The sequence below is a fragment of the Pseudomyrmex gracilis genome, unplaced genomic scaffold (assembly GCF_002006095.1).
Source record: "Pseudomyrmex gracilis isolate BER0280 unplaced genomic scaffold, ASM200609v1 scaffold_98, whole genome shotgun sequence".
In the NCBI taxonomy this organism is placed as follows: Eukaryota; Metazoa; Arthropoda; class Insecta; order Hymenoptera; family Formicidae; genus Pseudomyrmex; species Pseudomyrmex gracilis.
Genome location: NW_018020682.1, coordinates 90,064 through 104,251, shown reverse-complemented (window position 1 = coordinate 104,251; position 14,188 = coordinate 90,064). Strand labels below are relative to the sequence as shown.

The 14,188-nt window shown below is 30.8% G+C and overlaps 2 protein-coding genes across 2 annotated transcripts; both read left to right on the top strand.

The window, feature by feature from the left end:
* Window positions 1–3,273: 3,273 nt before the first annotated feature.
* Window positions 3,274–9,047, top strand: LOC109855752 (protein transport protein Sec24C). Its single transcript, XM_020430315.1, has 15 exons — window positions 3,274–3,424; window positions 3,925–4,608; window positions 4,689–4,805; window positions 4,897–5,076; window positions 5,276–5,471; window positions 5,577–5,692; window positions 5,848–6,258; window positions 6,336–6,462; window positions 6,577–6,737; window positions 6,869–7,048; window positions 7,354–7,555; window positions 7,626–7,820; window positions 7,904–8,095; window positions 8,185–8,378; window positions 8,452–9,047. Exons 1-15 carry the CDS (start codon window positions 3,287–3,289, stop codon window positions 8,593–8,595), a joined length of 3,237 nt encoding a protein of 1,078 aa, XP_020285904.1. The 5' UTR covers window positions 3,274–3,286; the 3' UTR covers window positions 8,596–9,047.
* A 634-nt stretch (window positions 9,048–9,681) lies between these two features.
* Window positions 9,682–13,955, top strand: LOC109855753 (heparan-alpha-glucosaminide N-acetyltransferase-like). The gene is made up of 11 exons (XM_020430316.1): window positions 9,682–10,239; window positions 10,333–10,457; window positions 10,639–10,754; window positions 11,163–11,334; window positions 11,458–11,662; window positions 11,772–11,942; window positions 12,201–12,325; window positions 12,442–12,611; window positions 12,723–12,897; window positions 13,068–13,180; window positions 13,269–13,955. Exons 1-11 carry the CDS (start codon window positions 10,117–10,119, stop codon window positions 13,448–13,450), a joined length of 1,677 nt encoding a protein of 558 aa, XP_020285905.1. The 5' UTR covers window positions 9,682–10,116; the 3' UTR covers window positions 13,451–13,955.
* Window positions 13,956–14,188: the final 233 nt, after the last annotated feature.

Below are 14,188 nucleotides of genomic sequence, written 5' to 3'. Positions count from 1 at the left end.
GTATTAAACATTTTTAATACTACATAAATTTAAAAGTGAAAACAATTTTCTTATTCCTATAAAACCACAATATTTCAGCTACAAAAAATCTTATAAAAAAAGAAACAACATGTGTGTGTATACACACACACACATGTACACATTTTTCCTGATAGTGTCCCACAAATTGCTCTTTTCACTAAAAATTTATGTGTTGCAGTAAGAATTTTAGCTTATAAACTCCACAAATCTGCTAAAAATGTTGAATAAAAAAAATGTAATCTCTAGTTCTCGAAATGTTGTTATGCTTAATCTGCAATAGTAATATGTAATATTACTCACCAAATTAACATCTATGTTAGTCATAATTAAATAATCAGTGAGCTAATAATAGTCGTTATCAGGGATTGTAAAACTATTATTAATTTCTTATTTCGTCAAACAATATCAGTTTCGAAATTTTTATGTATTTTTCCCACAAAGTATCTCTTTATTTCGTGATACTTTCTGTGTGTAATGATCTTGTAGAAGTGATTTTCTTTGTGCAATGTGATTTCAGCATTTTTTACGCGCATTTTATAACTCGGTGGGTATCTCCGTCCAATATATACCAAACATCCATAGCTTGCTGTCCGATGTTAATGTACCAAAGACATCGATTAACTGAAAGAATTAGTTATTTAGACAGAAATATGAGAGAATGAGCGCACGCGCGTAACAAAAAGAGAACAAATAGGAGATTTGAAAAAAAGCCTAAAACAAATATTATCAAACGGCATTTTAACAAACACAAAAAGAAAAAAACGTTACCGATTGGCAATATTGCATCAGAAACATTGTTATTAATTTTGTAAAGCAACCATGTGTACATGTTATGCTACCTTAGCGTGCTCTGTGGATGAAAGCATACAATATGTTGAATATTATCTATTATTGTATTATTATTATGTTATTATTTTTAATAGTATTATCATTATTTTATCATATTATTATCATTATTATATTAAAAATAAAAATACATACGCAATCTCTCGTTTTGACATTTTTAGTAGTATGAATATATAAATATATATTTGTTTATTTATATATATATATATACACACACACACATACAGGCAGTAGCATACCTTCACATGTGAATAAGTAGCACCTTCACTGCTAAAGTATTATTAAAGCATTATCGGTACAATTTCACTTACTGTATAAAGTTATTTACGCTTCTGTCTAAGGCACTGAATTATACATATTATTCATACGCATCTCTCTCTATATCTCCTTTAGTTTTTAAAAAATATTTTTTATATTTAATATTTTATATATTTATTTAAATATATTTTTTTTCGTATCTCATGCTTCGTGATATACATAATTATACGTGTATTTATAAATTAAAACGCTTATCTTAAACTCTTTCATATATAATTATTTCTATACTAGGTATTTTTGTTATTTCCGAGTTCTTGAAAAAGTGACAGACAGAAGAATGAAAAAAGAAAAAAAATATCATCCGAAGACTAAAATGTTAATAAATTTTGGTTTGGTGCAAATATGGCTCAGCGGACCGGTTAAAGGCTAGAATGTTTTTTGTTTTTTCTCCGAAAAATATGATATGGATTATATATAGAACATTCTACTCCCCTCGGATGATGATATATTGAATATATTTAGCAATAAGAAAAATTTCAAAACTAACAATGTGATAAATTAGACTTTTTAAAATTCAAAATATATTTGTACAAAAAATGCTTATTCCTCTGATGCACTAAAAAACAATAGTATTTTATAATTTCTACATAGCGAATGCGTCTGAATCTGAGCGCGCGAACTTTATGGGATCTGATTCATTAACTTTAAATGTGTTTATAATTCAGAAACTCTGACTGACATCAAGAATTTATTAAACTTACACAAAAATACGGCAATTGCAGAACATCTTGTATATGTATAATATTATAAGAGACATTATTATTATGTAAATAAAATTTCTCTGTAACCGGAGAGAAAACTGAGAACAGCCAGGGTCATACTTTGACTATATAGTCAAAGGGGTCGTATGAAAAACTGTAAAAGCTTTTCCGTCCTGTAAACCAGCGCTATGTCAATGGGTGGTGCACATTGACACCTACAGCCATGTCCGCGAGCGACTTGTCGGTACGGGCGTTATTGTCCAAACGTGGACATGGTTCTGTTCCGCGCTATGTCCACAGCGTGCGCGGTTCCATTCTGTTCATATCCTGACAGATTGAATTCACATCCTGATCGAATAGGTTCATATCTCAGTCGGTTCAGATTCACATAGTGACTGGACAGGTTCATATGCTGACTGATTAAGGTTCACATTTTGAACGGTTAGGTTAGGTTCGCATATTGACCGTGCAGGTTCACATTTCGATCGATTAGGTCAGGATTGATCAAGATGTGAACCTCTAATCTAACCGGTCAAAATGCGAATCTACCTGGCCAAGATATGAACTTAACCTAACCTAACCTATCCCTATCCTATCCGATTAGGATGTGAACTTAACTGATCGAAATGTGAACCCTAACACTAACCTAACCTAACCAACCTGGGCTTGGCCGCTCTCAGTTTTCTCTCTGCTCTGCTATGATACAAAAGAATGAAGTATTTTGGCCAAAATGCCTAATAAGGCGCGCTCATATGCTGACGTTAGTCTGTAGTATTTTTATAAAAAAAATACGCTTATAATAAATATCATAAGCTTTGTTCTTTTTAGTCTGCACTAATCTGCACTCTAGCTGTGATTGAACAAGTGTAAACTTCCGGCTATGATCAAGTAGCACTACAAATGCTACGAAACATCTGCATCTTATGTTTTACTAAATGTAAAACTGAGATAGAATAAGCTTTGAATTATTGGATGCGTTCAGACAACTCAACAGTTGCACAACGGTTGAGAGATAATCACTTCTGATTGGATCATACTTTTGGAACCGCCGCAGATTTTGAAGAATAGTCCTATCATAAGTGATGATCTCTCAACCGTTGAGTTGTCTGAACGCACCCATTTATAACTCTATGTTGTTCGCACAAATGTGTATAGCACCGAACTGAATTCTATTCTTTCTTTCCAAAAGGATATTTTAGAAATATTAAATATGTAAATAAATAACTTGTTTATTATGTTTATATACTTTATAAAGAAAATGTTTTTATTATGTATTCATCAACCATATGACACACTTAATATTCTCCTTTCTTTCTCTCTTCCATTAATATGTAATTTTTATAAAGCGTGACAGCTCGCAAATTATAGCATGACGTGTCTTGTCAGCGTGTATCGGACGCATGCGTAATGTCGCCTTACGTGGCATCGGCAGCAATCACGATAACGTCCACCCACGATATCTTGTACATTTTCATATAAACACTTTCAGTGATATATTAAAGTTTTGTTATGATATAAATACATTTTATAATAACAATGTGAGTGAATTTCATATTATATAATAATTTATATGTCAATTTTTTCTATGAGTGCTTTCGTACGTAATGGTTTTGCAGAACTCAAATCACCTTTATTTTTTGTAAACTTCAATATTTTATACTATTTTTATATTAATCTCTGTGATTTATTTAAACAAAGTATTATGAATGCAAGATAATTGTTTATGTATGCTATAGAATATGTATATACATTTATTATAGTTTTTCAGTATAGGTTATTATTATTTTCTTAGTTTTTTCTAGAATTTTTAAATTTATATACAAATTTTTATACATGTTTTAAAATTGGAGTAATAATCTATCTTTTATTATATTTATTGGTCTCTGATTATTCTTTTCTATATTATATTGTATATGTAAAGTATGTATATGCAAAGTGTAGATATATACATATGTAACGTGTATGTACAATATTTGTAAAACTTGTGTGTAATATAGTTATAATATATGTTCTATTTTGATTATTTTTGTTATGACAGATGCAGCACATTCAAGAAATGAACAGACAGCATCCATATGCTGCACCTGTATCATTAGTGAACAATCAGCAAAATATGTCAAAATCACCAATTATGGGACAACAAAATTTGTCAAATTCACAAATGCAACCTCATTTATTACCTGTTCAATCTATGGATCATTCTCAACCGAATCCTTTAGCAACAGGAGGAGTTTCTTCCCAAATGTCACCGCATTTACATACAGGTCTTCATGGACATTCTGCAAATTACCAAACTCAGATGACTAATTCCCAGAATAATAGCCTACCTCAATCTGAAGTAGAGCTATACAATTCTGCACCACCACCATCTCAGACCGCAGGAAGTCCGATAGGCTCAGGTTTATTGCAGTCTGAAGTAAGACAATATGCTCCTCCTGTTTCAACAATGGGACAATCTATGGCAAGTCCTCTGGGGTCTAATCCTGTTCTTCCCCAAGCTCGATACAAGCTTCATTCACAACCCATATCGTCAGTACCAGGCCAGACTGTAGCAAGTCCTACAGGACCAGGTTTAGTACAGTCCGGACAGTTTAATACTGCGCCTCCAATATCAGGACAAAATTTACCTGGTTCTTTAGGAATGAATCGTGTACCACCCGGTACCATTTCAGGTTATCAACAACCAACAGGCTACCAACAAACTGGATATCACAATCAAATGGTACAAAAACTTGACAAAGTTGCCTTGCCAGTTATATCAATAAAACAATGTTAAAAAATTTTACCATTCTTATTTTGTAGGATATGTATAACAATCAAAGAAATTTATATCCAAATACACCTAATGCTACGGGATATCAGCCAGGATTGCAACCTCAACAAGCTAGACGACTTGATCCAGAACAAATGCCGAGCCCAGTATGAGTTTAAATTTTATTAATTTGCTTTATTCGTCGATATTGTTCACTAGCTTATAAAACTTTATATTTCCTCTCTTTTTGATACGCAGATTCAAGTGATGCAAGATGATCAAAATACAAGAGGTGGAATATTTATAACAAATCAAAGAGGTCTAGTACCGCCTTTGGTGACAACAAATTTTATTACTCAGGATCAAGGAAATGCATCTCCTAGATACATCAGATCCACTATGTACACTGTCCCTACTACTGCTGATATTATAAAGCAGGTATGTTAGGCAAGATCAGTTATTATAGACAATATTGATAAGTACCTTGCTTAAATATGTACGCATGTGTATATATTTTGAAAGACTGTTAATAATAACGGTGTTAAAGCTTATTATTATTATTTAGATTTATATATGTATTTTATATATATTTTTTTTCTGATGCACACACACATGCATATCAATATGTTTCCAACAGACTAATGTACCGTTCGGACTTGTGATAAGTCCAATGGCTCGAGTTGTGCAAGGAGAGTGTGAACCGCCAATAGTAGATATGGGTGAAATTGGACCCGTACGTTGCATACGTTGTAAAGCTTATATGTGCCCGTTTATGCAATTTATCGATGCTGGCCGAAGATTTCAGTGCATGTTTTGTAAAGCGACGACAGAAGGTAATAATAAATAATTCAATTTAATTGTTATTTTATACAAGAGAGATTTTCCTAATATGTTTGCTAATAATCTTTCATTTATATTTCTATTTTCTTTCTGTTTAGTTCCAAATGAGTACTTTCAACACTTGGATCATACGGGCCAACGTATAGATCGTTGTGAGAGACCTGAATTAATGTTTGGTACATTCGAATACATAGCAACGAAGGATTATTGCAGGGTAATGTATAAATTAATAAAACAAATTTTCAAAAATATTCTAATATTCCAATATTTTTTTAATATTCTAATATTTTTTTCCAATATTTTATATTTTATCTTATATTTTCTCTGTTATATAAATTTGGCTAATTTCTGCATATTATTTTTTGGCAGGATAACGTTTTCCCAAAACCCCCAGCTATTGTGTTTATAATTGATGTATCTTATAATACAGTTAAATCCGGATTAGTGAGTTTACTATGTGCAAAAATGAAATCCATAATAAAGAACCTACCTATTGATGCTGGACAAACTAAAAGTAATATGAAAGTTGGCTTTATAACGTATAACAATACTGTGCATTTCTACAATATCAATCCTTGTCTCGGTCAACCGCAAATGATGGTTGTCGGAGATGTTCAAGATGTGTTTATGCCTCTTTTGGATGGGTTTTTATGTAACATTGAGGAAAGCGAAGCGGTTATCGATAGTCTAATGACACAGATTCCGCAGATGTTTGCGGATACTCGAGAAACAGAAACAATTCTCGCTCCCGCCATACAGGCTGGATTAGAAGCATTAAAGGTATTGAAAAAATTAACAAATAAGTTGTAATTAGAAAAATTCAAATGTAAAACAGGAATCTTTTTGCAATTTTACAGGCATCTGAATGTTCCGGCAAATTATTAATATTTCATTCTTCTTTACCAATTGCCGAAGCACCCGGAAAATTAAAAAATCGTGATGATCGTAAAGTACTTGGAACTGATAAAGAAAAAACAGTTTTAGGTGTGTGTGCGATTTAGGTTTTAGGTTTTAGGTTTATAGCAATTTAGTTTTTTGTAAAGAGAGGTATGTACTAGTAACAAAAACAATTATGTTTATATAATATATATTTCACAGTGCCACAAAGTAATGTCTATAATAATTTGGGTCAAGAATGTGTCGGTGCAGGTTGTAGCGTGGATTTATTTATTTTTAACAATTCATACGTAGATATAGCAACAATCGGTCAAATTTGTCGTCTTACTGGAGGAGAAATTTATAAATATACTTACTTCCAGGTGAGCGTATATTGTTATTGAAAAATTGATAAAGAATATATAAGTCGATTTTATATGTTGCATCACACACATTTGTTAAATAAAATTATTCAAAAATATTTATAATTTTGGATTGTTTTTTTCTTTCGCAGGCTGAAGTCGACGGTGATAGATTGATTTCGGATGTTATTAACAATATTAGTAGACCAATTGCTTTTGATGCTGTTATGCGGGTACGTACGTCTACAGGTGTTAGAGCAACCGATTTCTATGGGCACTACTTTATGTCTAATACAACTGATATGGAATTAGCCAGTATAGACTGCGATAAGGTGGGTATTTATAGTGTAATTTTAGCTCATATTTTTTCTCAACAAAAGACATTTATATAATACACATATGTTAGAAATGCTGTGTGCTAAGAAATACATTTGCAATAATTTAGATATTGCGTCTAGCACTGTGTATACTATGTGCTTTGTTGAAAAACAACTTTTGTTATAAAATATGTACATATATATTATGTATATTTGTTGTACGTGTTTTATTTTTAATTAAGAATTATCTGTTTTATATTTGCAAGATTTTATATTTTACTTACACATTTATATATAACACACTTGATTTCATTTATAAGGCTATTGCAATAGAAGTTAAGCACGACGATAAATTGACGGATGATGAAGGTGTCTACATTCAAGTGGCTTTGCTATATACCTCCTGTAGTGGTGTAAGAAGATTACGAATCATAAACTTAAGTTTGAAAACTTCGTCGCAAATGGCCGAACTATATCGCGCATGCGATTTGGATGCTATTATAAATTATTTCTCTAAACAAAGTAAGATATGTTGTTTTTGCAAGCGTGTGATACATATAGGAAGTTTGCTCAAACAACACTGTATATTTAGGCGTGTTTAAATTACTGGAATCTGCTCCGAAAGCGGTGAAGGATAACTTGATTGCAAGATGTGCAAATATGCTAGCTGTATACCGAAAGCATTGCGCAACACCATCTAGTGCTGGACAATTAATACTACCAGAATGTATGAAATTACTTCCACTTTGCATCAACTGTTTATTAAAAAGCGATGCATTATCAGGAGGTAAAAGTTTATATTTTCATGTATACAGTAAATTACACTACACGAACGAAATTTACTTTATACATAAGTATCCTTGCTTCTAGGATCTGATATGACTATCGATGACAGATCTTACGTCATGCAAGCAGTCACAACAATGCCGATTTCCATATCTATTGCTTATATTTACCCTAGATTATTTCCTTTGCATGATGTTGATTCTGAAGATACATATTTACCTCCGATGTTGCGTTGTTCTATTGACAAATTTGCGGACGACGGTGCTTATCTACTTGGTATGCATTAAATTTCCTATAACAGTAATTTTTATTTATTTGTTAATAAGTAATATCGTATTGCATATGTTTTGTTATTTTGTTTGCAGAAAACACAATCCATATGTTCTTGTGGTTGGGTATGGCACTTTCTTCTCAATGGGTTCAGAGTGTTTTTGGTGTGCCTTCGGTGGTTCAAATCGATACAGATCGCTCTGCATTGCCGATATTAGACACTCCTTTAAATAATAGAATCATAAATATTATCAATCGAATACGTGCTGAAAGGCATCGCTGTATGAAAGTAAGTAACAGAGCTTAACATAATGGGGAAATAAATATTGTGCATAATACTATAATCTTGATTTTCTTTATAGTTAACAATAGTGAGGCAACGTGACAAACTGGAAATGGTATTACGTCATTTCTTAGTTGAAGATAGAGGAAATGATGGAAGCCCTAGCTATGTCGATTTCTTATGCCACATGCACAAAGAAATAAGAACTATTCTTAGTCAATAAATGACTTTTTTTTTTTTTTTAGTAATCAGAGCGCTATCACTACACACCTTGTATTCGAATTCAAGTTTTTTCGTATCAATGATTTGTTATTATTACATTGTCTTCAAGGAGTTCAAATTCGAGGTTTTATCTTCGATTGTATTGTATTTTTGTGCAGGCATTGAAAAAAAAAAAAATATGTGTAAACGTGTGTATGTGTGTGTGCGCGCGCGTGTGTGTGTATATATATGCTCACGTATTTACTTCTACGTATGTACACGCGCGTGTGTACTCACACACAGAGTAAGAAAAACAGAAAAAAATAAGAAGTGTGGAAAAAAGAAAAAGGTAAAATGTGTTTCTCAATAAAACATAGAGTCGTTCTATGTGCTAAACAAATATTAAGTAAAAGTTGGATTATCGAAGTATTGAACAATTTGTATTTTATGTAAGAAGATAATTATTTCACACATTTTATATATATATTATATATATATATATATATATATATATATGGTATATACATATACACAATATATATAATATATATACGTAACAGTTGACTATTAGAGAAATTAACATTTGTTGATTTGCGTTACGTAAATCAATTTTTGTCTAAGAATGAGTTTTTATAACAATATCTTTGATACAAGAAAGAGAGGGAGAGCATTTCGTGATGTTTTATCTAAAATTAAAATAACAAGATTATGGGATATGGACTTTATGACAAATAAATATGTACACCTATTACTAACTATTATACTTTGGGTTTACTTTAAGTGATATATGTACACAGATTTGCAAATAGCGAATTTGAAAAAAAATTTCTGCATTAATCATTATTCCAATCAATATGTACTATTGATTCATATGACAAAGTAAATGTATCTCTCATTCTTGCGAAAATCATGGATCATAATATAAAATTATATTATTACTTTATATTTTATTAATGTTATTATTAAGTTAATAAAATATTAACTCATATACTCATATTGTAATTCAGAGATTTTGTGTTAATTTTCTTAATAATACATCAGCAATATAAACAAAAACAAATTGTGTGTTAATACTTCTCAGTCAGAAAATGTGGTAGGCGAGAGGAGAGCTTCAGTGGTGAGAATCGATGAACTTAAGTCAGAAGGATCGCTTTAATCAAGAGGAATTCTGCTATCTACTTTCACATTCGTAAACCGTACGTATTCAAACTGATGTAATCGCACATTTCTATATTACAAAAGATTGCTCTGACACTTCAGTCTGCCGCTGCTATTAACGTTACGCAGGTCTGAGAACGCTAGAAGAAGCTGTTAAAGAAGAATCTTTACGAAAATAATTTTTTACATAGCTACAATTACTTGTCTGAGATTGTTAAATGGAGGTTTTTCTATGATGTGTTTTATATGATCGTGACATATGTTATATGTGCATCTAAAAACAACATTTAAAAAATATATCTACGTTTACACGCGTATAAAATATCTTAGTGTGTAGAGAATTCGCACGCAACTAGTAAATAAATTATTTGTAAAAACCTCAATAATGGTCGAACTGAATTGCGTTTATGATCATTTGAAGTTTGACGAGGCCTGCGTAAATGTGGTAGCCAACGATAACAACTTCATTGATGCGTGGTTTTATTCGCTCTCCGCGGATTGTGTATCGGTAATATATTCTGATTTATTTAATATGTCGCTCCGGTTAATGAATAAATAATCGAAAAGTTATAATTTTTTTTTAATGACGAAACTTTCGTAGTGTCCGTACAAACGAATAGCGTCGGTTTCGAACAATATCAGTTTGAAATTTAGCACGATTAAACCATTAAAATGGAGAGTGTTAAGTGACGGTAGCGATGAATATGTATCTGCCAAAATTACGAGGTATTTATTTTATTGCTTTAATGTGTCTATTCTGAAAAACTTTTTAAAAAACAAATTTCACATCTGATCGTAAGTTTTTTCACATATGGTATTATTTTATCTGCATACATGTATAATTTTTTGTACGTAAAGAGAAAGTTGTGATTAAACTTATTTCACAACGCACTTTTATTTTTTGTAGTAATGTTGTTTGCGAATTGTTACCGAAATTAGAACAATATGGTTTATACGAATTCGCAGTACAAAATGGAACTTGTGGATTTAAAACTTTAAAAGAGCCAACATATCCATACACAGGTATGTTATGTATAGATAGCTTCTTGGAAGTTTTATTATATATATATAATAGAAATATGCAGAGAGATAAATAATATACTGCAATCAGATAATAAAGCTTGTCTTACGCTCGAGCGATTTTATCGTTCTTTATTTGCAAAACTTGATAATTAGCGATAACACACTTTATACATCAATACTATATGTAATAATATATATATATATATAATTCAGAAAAAGGGCAAATAGTTCCAAAAATATGTAAATTTCAAACGTGACAGGCAGTTGGAACTAAAAACACAATATATATATATATATATACAATCTATTTTTTGGAGATACTTTTTCCTCGCACAACACTGACGACGCTTTTGCGCTATTGATTCTGTACTCACACGCAAAATATGTATTAAAGCACGTTATTTGCAGAACTTTTTATTATATTGGGAATAATTGTATTGATCTTGTTTGGCATATCCGCCGGAAGATCTTTGTGGCATATGTTTAAACGACAATGTTTAAAAAAAAGAAATTCGCAAGAAGAACCAAGTAGCAAAGCATTAGCGAAACGTCGAGTAAAAGCTATAGACACATTCCGAGGGTACGAAAGAATTACAAAGACAACAAAATAGGAGTCTCGTGTTAAAAATTTGATTGTAAAAGTTTTTATTTACATCCTCAGAATTATATAAATTGAATATGACTGATTGTTTATATGATTTAGAGCGAGCATTCTTTTCATGATCTTTGTCAATGATGGATCCGGTAGTTATACGATATTAGGACATACAACTTGGGACGGCATGTTACCAGGAGATTTAGTATTTCCTTGTTTTATATGGATTATGGGATTTTGTATTCCTATCGCTCTGTCGGCGCAGTTACGACGTGGACATCCGAGGCTTCAAATCAGCTATTCTGTACTGAAGGTAAATGTTGCAAAACTTTACAGTAAAAGATTGTTCGCTAGGCGATTTTTAAGTGTCTATCTCTCTCTCTTTCTATATGCTAATACTTTACATATCTAATAATTTGCAGAGAAGCTTTTTTCTCTTTCTCATAGGCGTTGCGTTAAATACGTTGGGCACAAACGCGCAATTGGAAAACATACGTATATTTGGAGTTCTTCAACGATTCGGAATTACTTATTTAGTTGTTAGTCTGGTGTATCTTTGTTTCACATCTCGTCGGATGTCAAACTATACTCAGGTAAAAGAGAATATAAAATATCTTTTCATATGTAAACATTAAATTTACGTAATTAGATACACTATATATTTCTCAAGTTTAATGAGATTTTTAATACTTGTTTTAATGAGCTTAATAATTATATAAGTCACTTTTGCACTTGAAAGGAAAACTATTAATGTGTTTACACGTTGTAATTGATTATAGTTTATCGTAATATATAATACAAATTTTACGTTCATTAATTATAAACACATAAACACTTTCTAACATTTGTAGAATGTGTCACAAACTCCATTAATACGTGAGGTACTAAGTTTACTGCCACATTGGTGCATAATGCTGATTTTTGCATTTGTGCATTTGGTTTTAACATTTAGTCTTCCCGTGCCCGATTGTCCGAGGTATGAAGATTGGTTTTTTTTTTATTTTTCTCCAAGTATTTATATAATAAAGATTTTTAAACACATCTTTATCATTATTTATAATATTAATTAACAGCTAAAGTACATTGTTGTAGCGGATATCTCGGACCAGGTGGAAGGCATGAAGACGGCGAATACTTCAACTGTACCGGAGGAGCGGCTGGATATATTGACAGAACCATACTAACTGTAAATCATATTTATCAAAGATCAACCATTAGTTCTGTTTATGGATCAATTCCTTTTGATCCTGAAGGAATTTTAGGTAATTTGATATCCTTTCTGGTAAGATCTACATATAATAGACTCTGTCTGTTTTAATAATAAAAAAGTAAGACAAAAAGATCTAGGTACTTATTAGAAAATGTTTTTTCAGGATGCCTCACATCGATATTTCAAGTATTTTTAGGTGTGGAAGCTGGTATCATTCTGATGTTGTATAAAGATTGGAAAGATCGTATTTTTCGATGGGTTTTATGGGCAGTAATATATGGTTTTTTGGGATGCATGTTACATTTTAACAATGTTATACCGGTCAACAAAAGCTTGTGGTAAAATAATATTTAAATCTATATTTTTACTACACTTGTGTGTCTAAATACTAAATAAGAGAAGAGAAATAGTTTAAATTTTAAAGAAAAACTTTAGCATTTTCAAACCTGAATATTAAATGCACAGTCTTCAATAATGTGTATGTCAATATATAAAATTTTATGCGTAGGTCTATATCATTCGTACTTGTTTCGACATCTTTTGCTCTGGCTTTCCTTTCGGGATGTTATTTGTTAATTGACGTTACTAAAGTTTGGCAAGGTGGGCCTTTTAGAATACCAGGTAAGTGTGTAATGTTCGACAGGATTATTGAAGAATCCTAAAACTCGAAAAAAAAATACTTTTATATACATGTGAATTGAATTTACAGGAATGAATGCACTAGTATTATATGTGGGTCATAGCATGTGTTATCAAATTTTTCCATTTCACTGGAGAATTGGTGCAATGGATAGTCGTGCGTTGTGCTTAATAGAATCGATTTGGGTTGTGACTCTTTGGACAATTATAGCGTATATTATGCATCGTAAACGAATATATATTACACTCTAAATTATATATATATATATATATCTAATCGAACTTATTACATTGTGCTATATTTTTAGAGTAAAAGAAAGAACTTTACGCATTAATTTTTGAATAAAAGTCATTATATTACAGGATCTTTTCTAAAATATATAGATGTTTAAATAGGTGTTTTTATCTCTATTTAGCATAATTTTAACTTTATTATTACTTTATTTTACAATATTTCAATAAGTAATACAATAATAAATTCAGATAACAAGATTAATACGTATGTGTACACGAGTATACATATAAAGATTAATGTCAATTCTTACAATTAGAAGGAGTGTTACTACAATTTTTTAATAACAAATAACTCATATCTAATATAACAATTTGTGCCTTTCCTTAAAGTGTCTTGCGAAGTATAGTCACAGTTGCAACGTGTTAACAAAGAATATCGCAATAAAGTAATGCAAAATTTGAATAATTTTTCTTGCAAAATTATTTGTTCAAAAGTTTTCTTTGTTTTTTTGTGTAGTTAATTCAGTAGAATTTCAGAAATATATAAGAAATTTATATATTTCAGAAATATATAAGAAATTTATATTTATAACAACTTACATAAGATGCCAAATTTAAATGTTTTTGTGATAATGAAACTAAATATATAAAAAAGTATAATTAACTTATTTCTCTCAATATGTAATATCCCAGAACATTTATTCTCAGAATATATAAATTATGAAGCAGAATCTATAAATATCTAAAAATTCAATA